This window comes from Myotis daubentonii, chromosome 8 (genome assembly GCF_963259705.1).
Source record: "Myotis daubentonii chromosome 8, mMyoDau2.1, whole genome shotgun sequence".
Lineage (NCBI taxonomy): Eukaryota > Metazoa > Chordata > Mammalia > Chiroptera > Vespertilionidae > Myotis > Myotis daubentonii.
In genome coordinates this window covers 58,879,685-58,894,537 of record NC_081847.1, presented here as the reverse complement: position 1 = coordinate 58,894,537, position 14,853 = coordinate 58,879,685, and the positions used below count along the sequence as shown (strand labels likewise).

The window sequence follows — 14,853 nt, the reverse complement described above, 5'->3', positions numbered from 1 at the left end:
GGGGATGTAAAGTATATCATAGGGCATATAGTCAATAACATTCTACTAACTATGCATGGTGTAGGATGGGTACAGACTTACCGGGATGATCACTAAGTTATATATAATGTCTAATTGCTGGGGTGTACATCTGAAACTAATATAATATTGTATATCAACTGTAATTGAAAAATAAAAAATGACTAAAAATTTTTAAAAAAACATCCTAGTAAGTTAAAAGAGGAAAGAAGGGTTTTGTTTTGTTTTAAGTGAGAAATCTTGATGACTACTTATTCACCAGTTCATTAGATGCCAATTTTCAAGTCAGCAATGTCTGAGGTTGAAAGGTAGCAATTTGGGGTAGGACATGTATTTTTTCATTTAAGATTGTATTTTTAGATTATCTCTCACCTTTTATACTCAGTGGTTGCACTGGCACAGGAAGGATCATAGGTGTGTCAGTGGGGTGCTTATCTTCATTGGTAACCATTGAACAAGATGCTGCTGCCCACAAGCACCCCTAAATTTTCAAATATTTTATGAGAATTGGGGTGGGGGAGGATGGCATTGTGACATTTGTGCTGGTCCACTTGTATCCTTTCATCTCAGCTGCTGAAAAGAGATTATGCCCTACTTCCTGGGAAAATAGTGCTTTAAAGTTCTCTTCATGAAAAATAATTTCTGTCTCTAGTTATAGAAACCAAATATATACCAATTGTAAACTCTGTTGTGACCTAGTATATGCTTGATTGACCAAGCTTTTCTTTTAAATGGTGAAGTCAGGAAAAAAGTGCTATTATTGTATTACTAGAGGCCTGTTGCACGAAAGATTCGTGCAGTAGGCCTGGGTCCTGGGTGCCAGAGGAAAACTGGTGCCGCTCCGGCCGGAGTCGCCTTCACAGCCCTCGCTGCCCCTCCTTCAGTCTTTGCTCTGCCTTCGTGCCTATGTATGCAAATTAACCACCATCTTTGTTGGCGGTTAATTTGCATATCGTGCTGATTAGCCAATGCGAGGCTTAGTGAAGGTATGGTCAATTTCAATCTTTGTCTATTATTAGATAGGATAGTTATACTCTGTTAATGAATAACATAGTATAATAATCCCTTTTTGGCAAAACTGTTAACTTATTTTCCAAAACTTTAAAATCTGGGTTGTAAATTCTGGAAAAAAATTCTATATGTGATAGTAATTTTTAATATATGAACTCCTTTTATGCCCATCTTTTATTACTCAACTACCATATTTGAGACATTCTTTCTCAGTCTTCCCACACTGTAGATTTTTACTTCAGTTCTCCTAGAATACAGAATTCCTCTGTTACAACTAAACAACAGAAGAAAGCAAAAAGTACTTTAGACTCTACAGACCAGTGTAAACTATACCTAAAAAAAATTTAAAATAATTCAGCTGATTTTTTTTTTGGGGGGGGGGGGCAGTGTCAAAACACTAGCTGGGAAGAGCTTAATTAAAGTCCCAAAGAACTTTAAGCTAATACAGAGTACCATAGTTTCTTAAAAAGAGACTCTTATTATTTTCTTCCTGCTTCCAGTCTCTTAAGGGTTATTTGTCTTTTCCTTTCCTAAGAGAATATACTAGGAGACCCTTTGAGATCTTTTATTATTTGATTTTGGTTCTATTAACAACAGTGTAAACATTTCCTTTACAAGTTTTGATTTATTTATATTAAAATGTGTAGTGGGCAGGAAATGTATTCTTTTGACAAAAAACTCAAAATACACATGCGTCTAAATTTTATTTGGATTAGCATTATTAATCCCTTAAGTGCCTTAATTCCTGGAAATGTTTTTGCCAACTAAAATTCTAAGATCCACCAGGAAGGATCCTGAAGTAAAACTTTCGTCTTCAAAGTTTTGTTGACGAGTGTTCAACAAAGTCCTTTGTATAACTTAGAACTAAGTTTAGAACTCCAAAACAACATGCAGCTTTATTTTTATTTTTTTTTCTATTTTTCAATTACAGTTGACATTCAATATTATATTAGTTTCAGGAAAACAGCATAGTACCAACCTGGGAAGTTAAAACATTTCTGAAACATATGCGAAGTCATCTACTAGATGCACAAGAATTATTGTTCTAGAGGAATTTTGTAAATGAGTGCTGCAGGTGGACACTTGACAAAAATATTGGTGAATGCCTTTCTTTTCCAGATTGTGTGAAAGGCTGCATCAACCAAATCCGTTGGTGTACTGATTTGGTCTACAGTGACATGGTTGCCAGCTTCTCTATTTAAACAACCTTGCTTGCTTGGCATATCAGAATGCATGTAAACTAGGGCCTTGTAATAATTTTCATGAGTTTAGTGGTTTGCCTTTTCTGTAGGTACCAGTGAATCATAGATGTTACCACTTGGAGGAACACTTTCCTGAAATTTCCTTAAAACAGGATCTGCTTAATTACGCAGCCAACAGATATTAGGAGTTTGAAAAGACAAGATGTAACAGTTGTGAAAGTTCAGGTCATATACTGAAATAAGCGCTAAGCTGATAAAAGGTAGAAAACTGAACCAGTTAAACTTCTGATTGGGGAATAGCGACTTCCTGGTCACTCCAGGCCTTCATTTTCTTAATCCATGAAATAAGGGAATTAAGCTACGTGGTTTGCCAGGTCCTTTCTGCTCATTATTTAGATTCTAAAATAATTTGGATGAAGATATTTAGGGTCAAAAGTATTAACATCACATTAAGTGACACGTTAAAGGATCTGAAAGAAAAAAGAATAGAAAGTCTACCATCTTTGTAGTAGTGAGACCTAGAGCTATATGGTATTGGAATTTGGAACTTTTTAAAAAATATTTTTGTTGAATTTAGAGAAGAAAGGAGAGAGATATAGAAACATCAGTGATGAGAGAGAATCATTGATCGGCTGCCTCCTGCTTGCCCACACTGAGGATCAAGTCCACAACCCAGGCTTGTGCCCTGACAGGAGTCTAACCATGATCTCCTGGTTCATTGGCTGACGCTCAAGCACGGAGCCACACTAGCTGGGTGGAATTTGCAACTTTTAAATATCTTACCCTCCTTAGCTCCTACCACTTAGGAAAGAAATTCTGTTTCTAGAGAAGATACCTAAAATAAATGATTTTATTTTGATAGATAACATTCTATTTAAAATCTTTTCATTCATAACAGAATTAGGGTTAATTAAGGCTCCTGAAGAAGGCAAATGAAAGACGGCATCATTCTTTAAAGCAGGTTACTATATCACAAGGTAGAAGAAACTCAATTGGTGGAAATTGGAGTTTTAAACTACACAGAGTGCCGAAACCGGTTTGGCTCGGTGGATAGAGCGTCGGCCTGCGGACTGAAAGGTCGCAGGTTCAATTCCGGTCAAGGGCATGTACCTGTGTTGTGGGCACATCCCCGGTGGGGGATGTGCAGGAGGCGGCTGGTTGATGTTTCTCTCTCATCGATGTTTCTGACTCTCTATCTCTCTCCCTTCCTCTCTGTAAAAAATCAATAAAATATATTTTAAAAAATAAATAAATTAAACTACACAGAGCTTTGTGTAAGCTGTACCTAATGAACCTCTGTCCCTTCCTAAAATTGGACTTTCGGCTTAAATATAGTACAAAAGCCATGTTTGTCCTTCCAGAGGATGTGCGGACATACCAGATGTACCGATTAATAATGTGGATTTTGTAATCTAAGAAAACAGGATAATTTCAAGAGAAACATCAAAAGTGCTTTATTCAAAGTAATGTCCATTGCTAGCTACACATTTCCCCCATCTTTCAGGTAATTTGGAGATACCATTCCAATAGAACTTTTCTTGTTTAGAGGCAAACCATTCAGAGACCCAATTTTCCATTTCTTCGTATGTTTTGAAGTGCTGCTCAGAAAGTGCATGTGCCATCGATTGGAACAAGTGGTATTCTGAAGGAGCAAGGTCTGGTGAATACGGTGGGTGGGTTAATACTTCCCAGGCAAGATCTTTTAACATGTCTTTAACTGGTTTTTAAGTGTCCGATGGTGCATCATCATGAAGCAAAATTACTTTGCCCTGTCTTCTGCCCCATTCTGGTCGTTTTATGATCAAAGCGTGGTTCAAATCGATTATTTGTTGTCGGTAGCGATCAGTATTAACGGTTTCACCTGGTTTTAGAAGCTCATAATACACCACACCTTCCTGATCCCACCAAATACAGAGCATGGTCTTCTTTCCAAAGCGATTTGGCCTTGCAGTCGATGTTGATGGTTGACCTGGATTAACCCATGATTTTGTTCATTTGGGATTCTCAAAGTAAATCCACTTTCCATTGCCAGTCACAATTCGATGCAAAAAAGACTTTTCTTTCGTGCCAACATTTTATTGATGATTTTTCGGTTTTCCATTTGTCTTTTGTTCAGTTGATGTGGCACCCATTTTCCTTCCTTTAAAATCTTTCCCTTTGCTTGTAAACGATCGGAAATTGTTTGCTGAACAACGTTTAATCTTTCTGCAAGTTGTTTTTGAGTTTGACACGCATCTTCATCCAATAATGCTTGTAATTGTTGGTCTTCAAACTTTTTCGGTTGACCTGGACGTTCTTTGTCTTTCACATAGAAATCATCACTTTCAAAGCATTTAAACCAGCGTTCACAAGTATCTTGAGATGGAGCATGTTCACCATAAGCTTCCTGAAGTATACGATAACTTTCAGCAGCACTTTTCTTCAAAATAAAGTAATGAATTAAAACTTCCTGCAAATGCTCTTTTTTTGACACGAAATTTGACATTTTTAAGTGTAAAAATATCTATAATGTTAGCATGTTCAGCAAATTTGACATACAAAGTTTTGAAGCTTGCTGTCAATACAACAAAATAGCATACATATCAAATCGCATATATATCAACATACTAGCATGTGTAACTCTATCTATTGAAAAAATCCGCATTATTAACTGGTACACCTGGTAAATAGCTTATTGGAGGGAAGAGACTTTTCAGATTGGATAGTGCTATAGCACAATCTTGAGTGCAATATATAAAACATCCCACTGATGGAAATACATAATATACCCAGCAATAACAACAATGGAGGCTTAAAAACACACCATCAAAAAGGAAACACTTTTTAATCCACCAAAATGAGACTTACTTGCAATTATATCTGGGAGTTGAGTGCAGAGAGCCTAAGATTTTTTAAATTAAATTTATTGGGGTTTTAGTTAATAACGTTATATAATTTTCTGGTATACAAAATTGTAATTCAGTGAATGTGTATTTTATTGCATGCTCACCACCCAAAGTTTAGTTTCCCTTTATTACCATATTCTTGACCCCCTTTGCTCACATCACCCTTCCCAAGCCCTCTTTCCCTCTGGAAATCACCATTTTGTTGTCTTTGTCTATGAGTTTGGTTTTGTTAGTACATGTATTACTTTTTGTTTTATATTCCATATATGAGTGAAATTATAGTTTTTGTTCTTTTCATCTGACTTAATTCACTTGGCATAATATTCTCAAGCTCATCCATGTTGTTGCAAATGACAATATTTCATCTTTTTATGGCTGAATAGTATTCTGTGTGTGTACACACACGCACATACCATATATATATGGACACTTGGTTTGCATGTCTTGCTGTTATAATAATGCTGCAATCACATGGCCACAATGGCTCAAGGGTTAAGCGTCTACCTATGAACCAGAAGGTCACGGTTCAATTCCCAGTTGGGGCACATGTGCGGGTTGCAGGCTCCATCCCCAATATGGGACATGCAGGAAGCAGCCAGTCAGTGATTATCTCTTATCATTGATGTTTCTATCTCTCTCTCCCTCTCCTTTTCTCTCTAAAATCAATTAAAAAAAATTATGTATAATGCTGCAGTGAACATACAGATAAATGAAAAGATGTTCAACATCACTAGTTATTAGGGAAATAGAAAATCAAAACCACAATGAGGATACCACCTTATACCTGTTAGAATGACTGTTATCAAGAAGATAAGAAATGAGTTTTGGAGAGGATGTGGAGGAAAGGGAACTCTCGTACACTGTGGGAATGTAAATAAGTGCAACCGCTATGGAAAACAGTATGGAAGTTCCTCAAAAAACTAGGTGTAGAACTAACATATCAGCCAGCAATTCCTCTTCTGGGTACTTACCCCCCAAATATGAAAACACGTATTTGTAAAGATATATGCACCCCTATGTTCATTGCAACCTAAGACTTTTCCCAGACAGCATCTATTGCCTTGAGGCTTCATACTTCATCTCCTGATCAGTAACTGGCTTCTAGAGTACCCTCTATCATCTTCTGTGGTGACATGAATCTTATGTCTTGCTCCTTGCCCTTTCTCCTCTTCATTTCTGACTTAGACAAAGAAGCATTGCAGCGTCTTTTCAGTTCCATTATAAGGTATCTTTTACTAGTATGGGAAATGTAGAATATCCAAATGGAAACTTAGATCATTAGTCACTGAAATTTATTGACCAACACTGTGCAAAGGTTGAGGATAAACATATTGTTAATAGAGTTAGTGTTCTTTGGTCATGGTAGTTAGCAACCCCATTTATCTCTTACATACTACCAGTTAAATAGACTTAAAACTCGCTTAGTTCCTCTAATTTATCCTGCATAAGTAATTTAGATTTTATTTTAACTTTCTATGGATTTTCTCTCAACTTTCAAAAATTGAGGTATAATTTATGTCTATAGTAATAAAAGTGTATTATGCTAATTAGACTGGACAGCTGAACGACCTTCTGGACGAAGCCGGGGCTGCAAGGGCCGAGCCACTTGCACGAATTTTGTGCATCAGGCCTCTAGGTTAATAATATACATAGATCTTAAGAATTCAGTGGATTTTGACAGTTGTATACATCTTGTAACCTCTGGTGGCTTTTGAGTGGGAAAGGTTTATAAAATGATGTTGAATTTGAAGACATGAAGTTGGGTGCATCTGTGAAGGCTGAAGTGCTCTATGCACACTTATTATGAACTTCAACAACTGAAGCTCTCAACCTACCAACCCTGATTCAACATTAAACTATTTACCCTACTGCAAATCATCTGATGTTAGGCATTAATGTTTATAATTGTCCTTTGTTTCATCATAGATAAAGTTAGTCTTTATACTATTTTCTTCACATTTCTAATATGTATACTCCCTATATCCTTATGCCATGTACTTAGTTTAAGTTACTATGTCATGGTTTGCCCACATGGTTGCCTGTTCTGAGGCATGTGTGCCATTTTAAAAGCGCTTTAGCAGGTTTTTAGAAGTCCTAAATTAGTTAAAGAATTGCAGGACTGAAAGGAACCTCAGCATTAGCAACCTTTTTCATCACTCTAATGGGTCTAAACTAATGGGCTCTATTTTTGTCAGGATATGCCCAGAGAAAATAATTTCATGTCTTCCTAGGGTTGTAAATTCTTAATGATGCCTGATCTGTCTTTCAATATTTTACTAAATCCAGTTTGCTTTGCTGAACTCATCTTGAATTATCTTTTATCCTGCAGTGAAATATGTTCCAAAAATGTTTTTTATTTAAAAAAATGTCTGTGGCTTTTACATTGTTCTTTTCAAACCATTTTCACCTAGATAAATAGTGATGGGTCAAGATGTGCTATCCTTTTAAATTTGGCAAATAAGGACATAAACATCTGATTTTTCTCTTTGAGCATTTTTCTTTTTCTTAAGAAACAAGGTATTTACCTAGATGTTGGTCTTTTTCTTTTCTTTTTTTTTAAACATTTTTATAGATTTCAGGGAGGAAGGGAGAGGGAGAGAGAGATAGAAACATCAATGATGAGAGAGAATCAATGATTGGTTGCCTCCTGCACGTCCCCTACTGGGGATCAAGCCTGCAACCCAGGCATGTGCCCTTGACTGGAATCAAATCTGGGACCCTTCAGCCCGCAGGCCAATGCTCTATCCACTGAGCCAAACCATCTAGGGCTGGCCTTTTTCAAGTATATGTTTTTCTCCCTTTGAATGAGGTTGTATGCCAGAGTTGAATACTTCTGAGCAAAAGAAGATTAGAGTAGGAAAACCTTGAATTAGAAAGAGCTGCTATGTGGAAAAACTGTTACATGTCAAAGTTAGCAGTTAAGGAGAGCATGTTAAATTAAGATATAAAGGAAGAAACGTAATATTAAAAACTAATAAAACTGGTTTATACACCTATTTTTAGTCTAGCAAATTAAGTGGTAGATATTCTCATTTTACCTTTAAGTTTTGGTAGAACATTGAATTTTCTAGATAAGATGCTCTAAAACTGCTTTACACTTTTCAAAGTTTTGGGGTTTTTTGGTGGTTTTTTTGTACTTTTATTTATACTTTTTAGAGCTTTCAACATGACATGTTCAACACATAAATCTCACATTGACTCTGTGAAATAGGACAAGTGATAAATTTCCAACTAAAGATGAAAAATTCGGGCCCACATGCTTCTGAGGGATATTTTAAGGTTATGTGGCAGGTTAGTTATATTAACTCTGCAACTTCAAGAAACGCAAAGGGTAAATTAAATTAAACATTAATGCATTAGTTCAACCGCCTATGGTTTTAATGTCTGTATATGATTTTTAAAAATACTCATTTTTTTTCTTTCTTTATTAAGGTACTAGGGGCCCGGTGCACGAAATTCGTGCACTGGGTGGGGGGGGGGGGGGGAGTGTCCCTCAGCCCAGCCCGCCCCCTCTCACATACTGGGAGCCCTCAGGCGTTGACCCCCATCACCCTCCAATCGCAGGATCGGCCCCTTGCCCAGGCATGACGCCTCCGCCAGAGGTGTCAGGCTTGGACAGGGGACCCCTATCTCCCCCCGATCACTGGCTCTGGCCCCCGCCCAGGCCTGAGGCCTCTGGCCCAGGAAACATGCCTGGGCAGGGGACCCCCATCTCCCTCTGATCGCTTGCTCCACCCCTCACCCAAGCCTGACGCCTCTGACCCAGGCTTCAGGCCTGGGCAAGGGGACCATCATATCCCCCCAATCCCCGGCTCCGCCCCCCGCCCAGGCCTGATGCCTCGGCCAGAGGAGTTGACCCTCATCACCCTCCGATCACCAATCACCGGATCGGCCCCTTGACCAGGCCTGAGACCTCCGGCAGAGGTGTCAGGCCTGGGCAGGGGACCCCCAGCTCCCCGCGGTTGCAGGCTCCGCCCCTGCCCAGGCCTAACGCCTCTGGCCTAGGCGTCCGGCCCGGGCAGCGGGGACCCGCAGCTGCAGCGGCCCCCCGATCGTGGGCTTCGCTTTAGGCACAGGCAAGGGACCCCTAGCTCCCGGGACTGCCAGCTTCGACCGTGCCCAGCTCCCATCGCTGGCTCCACCCCTACTTCCTGCTATCACTGGCCAGGGCGGAAAAGGCACCTGATTCTCCGATCATGGCTGGGGGGCAGGGCAAAGGCGGCCCCAGGGCCGCCTTTGCCCTGCCCCCCAGCTCTTAGCTCCCCCCTGGGTTTCCGATCACTGTCAGTGGCAGGGGGCTTCTTCCTGCTTTCTCTTTCGCCTCCCTGCATTGTGCCTACATATGCAAATTAACCGCCATCTTGTTGGCAGTTAACTGCCAATCTTAGTTGGCAGTTAACTGCCAATCTTAGTTGGCAGTTAACTGCCAATCATAGTTGGCAGTTAATTTGCATATAGCCCTGATTAGCCAATGAAAAGGGTATCATCGTACGCCAATTACCATTTTTCTCTTTATTAGTGTTGATTACGTATGTGTCCTTATACGCCCCCCCCCTCGTTACCCCTTCCCCACTACCCCCCTCAGTTATTACTAAGGGAGGTAAAAATGAATTTTTAATCACATCATCTTTTCTTTGCTCCTCTGTTTATCCCATATTTAAATAGTGGTTGTAGTAGGATATGTTGGGTGACATCAGTGAATCCCCCTTCTCCTTCATATTTTCCTTTTAAGAGGCCTTTTTCATCATTTAAACTTTAGATGATGTATCAGTAGATTTGGGGGATATTTTTAAGCTGACATAGTATCTTTGTTCCTGCCTTTTTTCCCCGCCCCCCTTTCACAGAGGATCTTCAAATGCTTCCTTAAAGGAAGAAGAATATAAGGAGCCTCTGCTCTTCCATTCTGGAGATCACTACCCCTTATCCGATGGAGAGTGGTCCCCTTTGGACACGTAAGTATTTTCAAAATTTCTGTTTCTTAAAGGAAAAATATATTAGATTGCCTTTTCTGTTATTGGACAGTAATGACGTTTCCTATTTCTCTCAGACAGTAGAGGCACTGAATGTGTACTTTTAACATGAATATGGACCTTTTCTCTCAATAATTATTTTGTTCTTAAACTTGATTAAATTTACTGTCCATCTTTCCATGCACATTCTCTCCTGTAAAATTACCTTTCTTATAGATTTCTTGTGAGAATCAAATGGGATGATGCATAGAAAATGTTTACAGCAAGTCCTCCATAAATACTAGTGTGCACTGCTTTTATTATTAATAAAAAACTCAAGAGGAAGAAATAATTGACATTTTTAAAATAGGTTCTTTATATCAGCAGGATACAGTTAATATATTCAAACTTACATTTCTTTTAATCTGTCAAACTCAGCAACACTGAAGTTCCTGACTTTAAATTCATTACATTTCTTTGTAATGTGTTTGCAGCCCGTATTCCCCGGCAGCATGTCCGAAGAGTGATTCAGAGCTGGAGGTGAAACCCGCTGAGAGCCTACTCAGATCCGAGTCCCACATGGAATGGACGTGGGGCGGGTTCCCAGAGTCCACCAAGGTACTAGGGTTTACTTACTTACAGAATAGTGTGTTTGTTGTCCATGAGTGAAGGGGTGAAAGCTGACTGAGTCATATGAACATAAATGATGGTAGTGCCCTCATGGGGTCACATAAGTAAATTAAAAGTTAACATTTTTTATGTTTGCACTGCACAACAAAGGAAATCTAGCTTTATTTTTTGTGCTTCTATTTAGTAAATAATGTTGATTGTTAATTAACATTATAGTAAGGAAAATTTAAAATGTACCTAATGGAATTTTCACACTGAAATTTTAAATAGGAAAATTATTGTGAAAGCTTTTTTGCCAACACATAATGAAAGAAGAATTGGAAAGATACATTTTTTATTTATTCATTTTTTGAGAGAGACTGCTTTTATTTTATGTATGTGAATTACCCCAACTTTAAGGTTTTCTTTCTGATTTTTAAAAATTTACTTTAGAGTTGGCAAATAATATTATATTGGTTTCAGGTGTACAACATAGTGTTTCAGCATTTATATACCTTACAAAATGACCACCATAATAACTCTAGTAACCATCTGTCACCATATCTAGTTATTATGACATTACTGACTCTTATTCCCTATGCTATACATTACACTCCTGTGACTTTTTTATAACTGGAAGTTTATACTTTTTAATTCCCTTGCCCTTTTCTGCCCAACCCCACGACTTCCTCCCTTTTGGAAACCATCAGTTTATTTTTTGTACTATGAGTTTGTTTCTGTTTCATTTTGTTTCTTCTCTTTTTTTATGTTCCACATATAAGTGAAATCATATGGTGTTTGTCTTTCTCTGTCTCTTGGAAGAGGAAATATTTAGACCTCTAGTTTTTTAAAGATATACATTTGCTTATATGTGTGATTGCATTTGAGACTTCACTACCCACTTTTACTTTTTTAAAAATTGGTTTGTAACATGTAAGTTTAAGGTGTACAACATTATAACTCAACATCTTACATTGTTTGAACAGAGCCTGAAGGTAGTGCAAGCAGGGCTAAATTTTTCTGTAGCATTCAAGTTTTCTCCCTGAAAATGAATATTCTCCCTCTTAGTATCTAATAATTGTCATCTATTTCTTCAGTCTTTTCCAATATTGAACTCTTCATAGTAGAACCAGTTATAAATATAACTTTTATAAATATGATATTGAACAAAATGTGGTTATTAGTTTTCCCACTTTTCAATTATGAAATATTTCACACATAGAAAATAACGTATTTACTGAATATGTTGTTTAAATAAAATAAGCACATTTATTTGCATCCAGCTCAAGAAATAGGCTATAACACTTTTGAAAGTAGTTTAATTTTCAAACATTTCAACTTTTTCAGGTCAGCAAAAGAGAGAGATCTGACCATCATCCCAGGACAGCTACGATTACTCCATCGGAAAATACCCATTTTCGGGTAATTCCCAGTGAGGACCACCTTATAAATGAAGTTGAGAACGATGCGTCCATGGGAGAAACAGTCTGTACCATAGTGAAACCCAAACCCAGAGCCCCGTGTAAGCGGATGAGCGATGCAACTTGTGCTGCAGAACTTCTTGAGCCTCTCCTTGAGCCTCAGATTTCATCTATGTTAGATGCAGACCACCTTCCTAACCCGTCGTTAGTGGAGGCTCCCTCAGAATCAAAACCAGCAGCTAAAGTAGACTCACCATCAAAGAAGAAAGGTAATTATTTGTTTAATTTGGCATCAGGTACTCTAAATTTAGATGGTAAATTATTTCAGTGTTTCAAATAATGTGTGATGACTACCATTATATTTGTACAGCTTGATCAGAACCTGTTACAACACTACTGGAATCACTTGTTTCATATGGCTTCCCCATCGCACTACAGGATCCACTGGAGTGGATCTCTGACTTCGTCCCTGCTCTCCCACAGCTGTTGCTACTCAAATAGGCCTTTGAGAAGCACTTATTGAAAAAAAATATATATTTAAATAAGTTAATGAGTAAAATAAACCACTTTATTGACGAGGTGTGTCAAAGTAAAGTGGAATCCTAAAAAATTATGTTTAAACAACAAAAAATTAGACTAGAGAAAAATATTTTCACCTAAAACTTCTGGTTAGTTGAGGCCAAATTAAGTACTTTTTTTTTCAATAATATGAGATATATAGATAAATGTACACTTATAATTAGCATATGTTCTCTTTCACTGACTTTTCCTCTAAAACAGAATGTAGGGTCCAACTCTTGGCTCAACATCTCTATCCCACTTTTGGAATGCAAGTTTAATAAATCATAACATTCTTTCTGTTTAAAAACAAAAGTTATTCATTGATATTTGTTACAGTAAGAGCCAAAACACACTCACTATCTGAACACTAGCCTTGGATCCTATTTTTAGGGAAGTAAAACCTTACCTAAAAATACACATTGTCACATGTAGCCAAATTTCTACTTCCATTTTTTAAAATATTAACACCAAAGGATAGATAATTAATTTAGTAAATATTCACTACATGTATAGCTCTTCAGGGCCACTCAGAAATAACTTATCCTATCTAATAATAGACAAACATGGTAATTGACCATACCTTCACTACACCTCCCATTGGCTAATCAGCACGATATGCAAATTAACCCAACCAAGATGGCGGCCGACAGCCACACAGTTGAAGTGAGCAGGAGGCTTGCTTGCTCCAGTGATGGAGGAAGCCAAGGTTCCCCACCTGCCGCGGCCCGGCTCTGAGCTTCAAAAGCAACAAAGTTTCAATTATAGAAGCTAAACAAACCCCAGATACCTGCTTTCAGCAGGCCGTGTCCTCAGAGCTGGAGCGAGTAGGAGCCGGCTCTCAGCTCCAGTGACGGCAACAAAGTTTCAATTATAGAAGGTAAATAAATCCCAGAATATAAAAAAAAAGAAAAAAAAGAGAGGCTGGGAGCTTCAGTTGCTGGCCAGCCTGAAAACGGCCCTCAGCCCCTCACCCAGACTGGCCAGGCACCCCAGTGGGGACCCCCACCCTGAAGGGGGTGTGACCAGCTGCAAGCAGCCATCAGCCCCTCACCCAGGCTGGCCAGGCACCCAAGCGGGACTCCCACCCTGATCCAGGACACCCTTCAGGGCAAGCCAGCCGGCCCCCACCCGTGCACCAGGCCTCTATCTTATATAGTAACAGGGTAATATGCAAACTGACCCTAACAGCAGAAGGACTGGGAATGACTGGTCACTATGACACACACTGACCACCAGGGGGCAGATGCTCAATGCAGGAGCTGCCCCCTGGTGGTCAGTGCGCTCCCACATGGGGGAGCTCTGCTCAGCCACAAGCCAGGCTGATGGCTGCCAGTACAGCGGTGGTGGTGGGAGCCTCTCCTGCCTCCTCAGCAGCGCTAAGGATGTCCGACTTCAGCTTAGGTCTGCTCCCCGCTGGCAAGTGAACATCCCCCGAGGACTGCCGGGCTGCCAGAGGGATGTCTGATTGCCAGCTTAGGCCCAATCCCCCTGGGAGCAGGCCTAAGCCAGCAGGTGGTCGTCCCCCGAGGGGTCCCAGTCTGTGAGAGGGCACAGGCTGGGCTGAGGGACACCTCCCCCTCCCCACCTAGTGCACAAATTGGAGGTTAATTTTCATATGTAGGCACAATGCAGGGAGGCGAAAGGGAAAGCAGGAAGAAGCCCCCTGCCACTGACAGTGATCGGAAACCCAGGGGGGAGCTAAGAGCTGGGGGGCAGGGCAAAGGCGGCCCTGGGGCCGACTTTGCCCTGCCCCCCAGCCATGATCGGAGAATCAGGTGCCTTTTCCGCCCTGGCCAGTGATAGCAGGAAGTAGGGGTGGAGCCAGCGATGGGAGCTGGGCACGGTCGAAGCTGGCAGTCCCAGGAGCTAGGTGTCCCTTGCTTGGGCCTAAAGCGAAGCCCACGATTGCGGGGCCGCTGCCACTGCAGGTCCCTGCTGCCCGGGCCGGACGCCTAGGTCAGAGGTGTTAGGCCTGAGCAGGCGCGGAGCCTGCAACCGCGGGGAGCTGGGGGTCCCCTGCCCAGGCCTGACACCTCTGCCGGAGGCCTCAGGCCTGGTCAAGGGGCCGATCCGGTGATTGGTGATCGGAGGGTGATGAGGGTCAACTCCTCTGGCCGAGGCATCAGGCCTGGGCGGATATGATGGTCCCCTTGCCCAGGCCTGAAGCCTGGGTCAGAGGCGTCAGGCTTGGGCGGGG

The 14,853-nt window shown here is 40.4% G+C and overlaps 1 protein-coding gene across 2 annotated transcripts in view; it reads left to right on the top strand.

The window, feature by feature from the left end:
- The window catches only part of LPIN2 (lipin 2), a 99,796-nt gene that overhangs the window by 61,460 nt on the left and 23,483 nt on the right, over positions 1–14,853 (top strand). For both annotated transcript variants that reach the window (XM_059706532.1, XM_059706531.1), the window contains exons 5-7: positions 9,961–10,068; positions 10,560–10,683; positions 12,022–12,364. In XM_059706532.1, the coding sequence (XP_059562515.1) occupies positions 9,961–10,068; positions 10,560–10,683; positions 12,022–12,364 (575 nt within the window). The remainder of the gene's footprint in view (positions 1–9,960; positions 10,069–10,559; positions 10,684–12,021; positions 12,365–14,853) is intronic.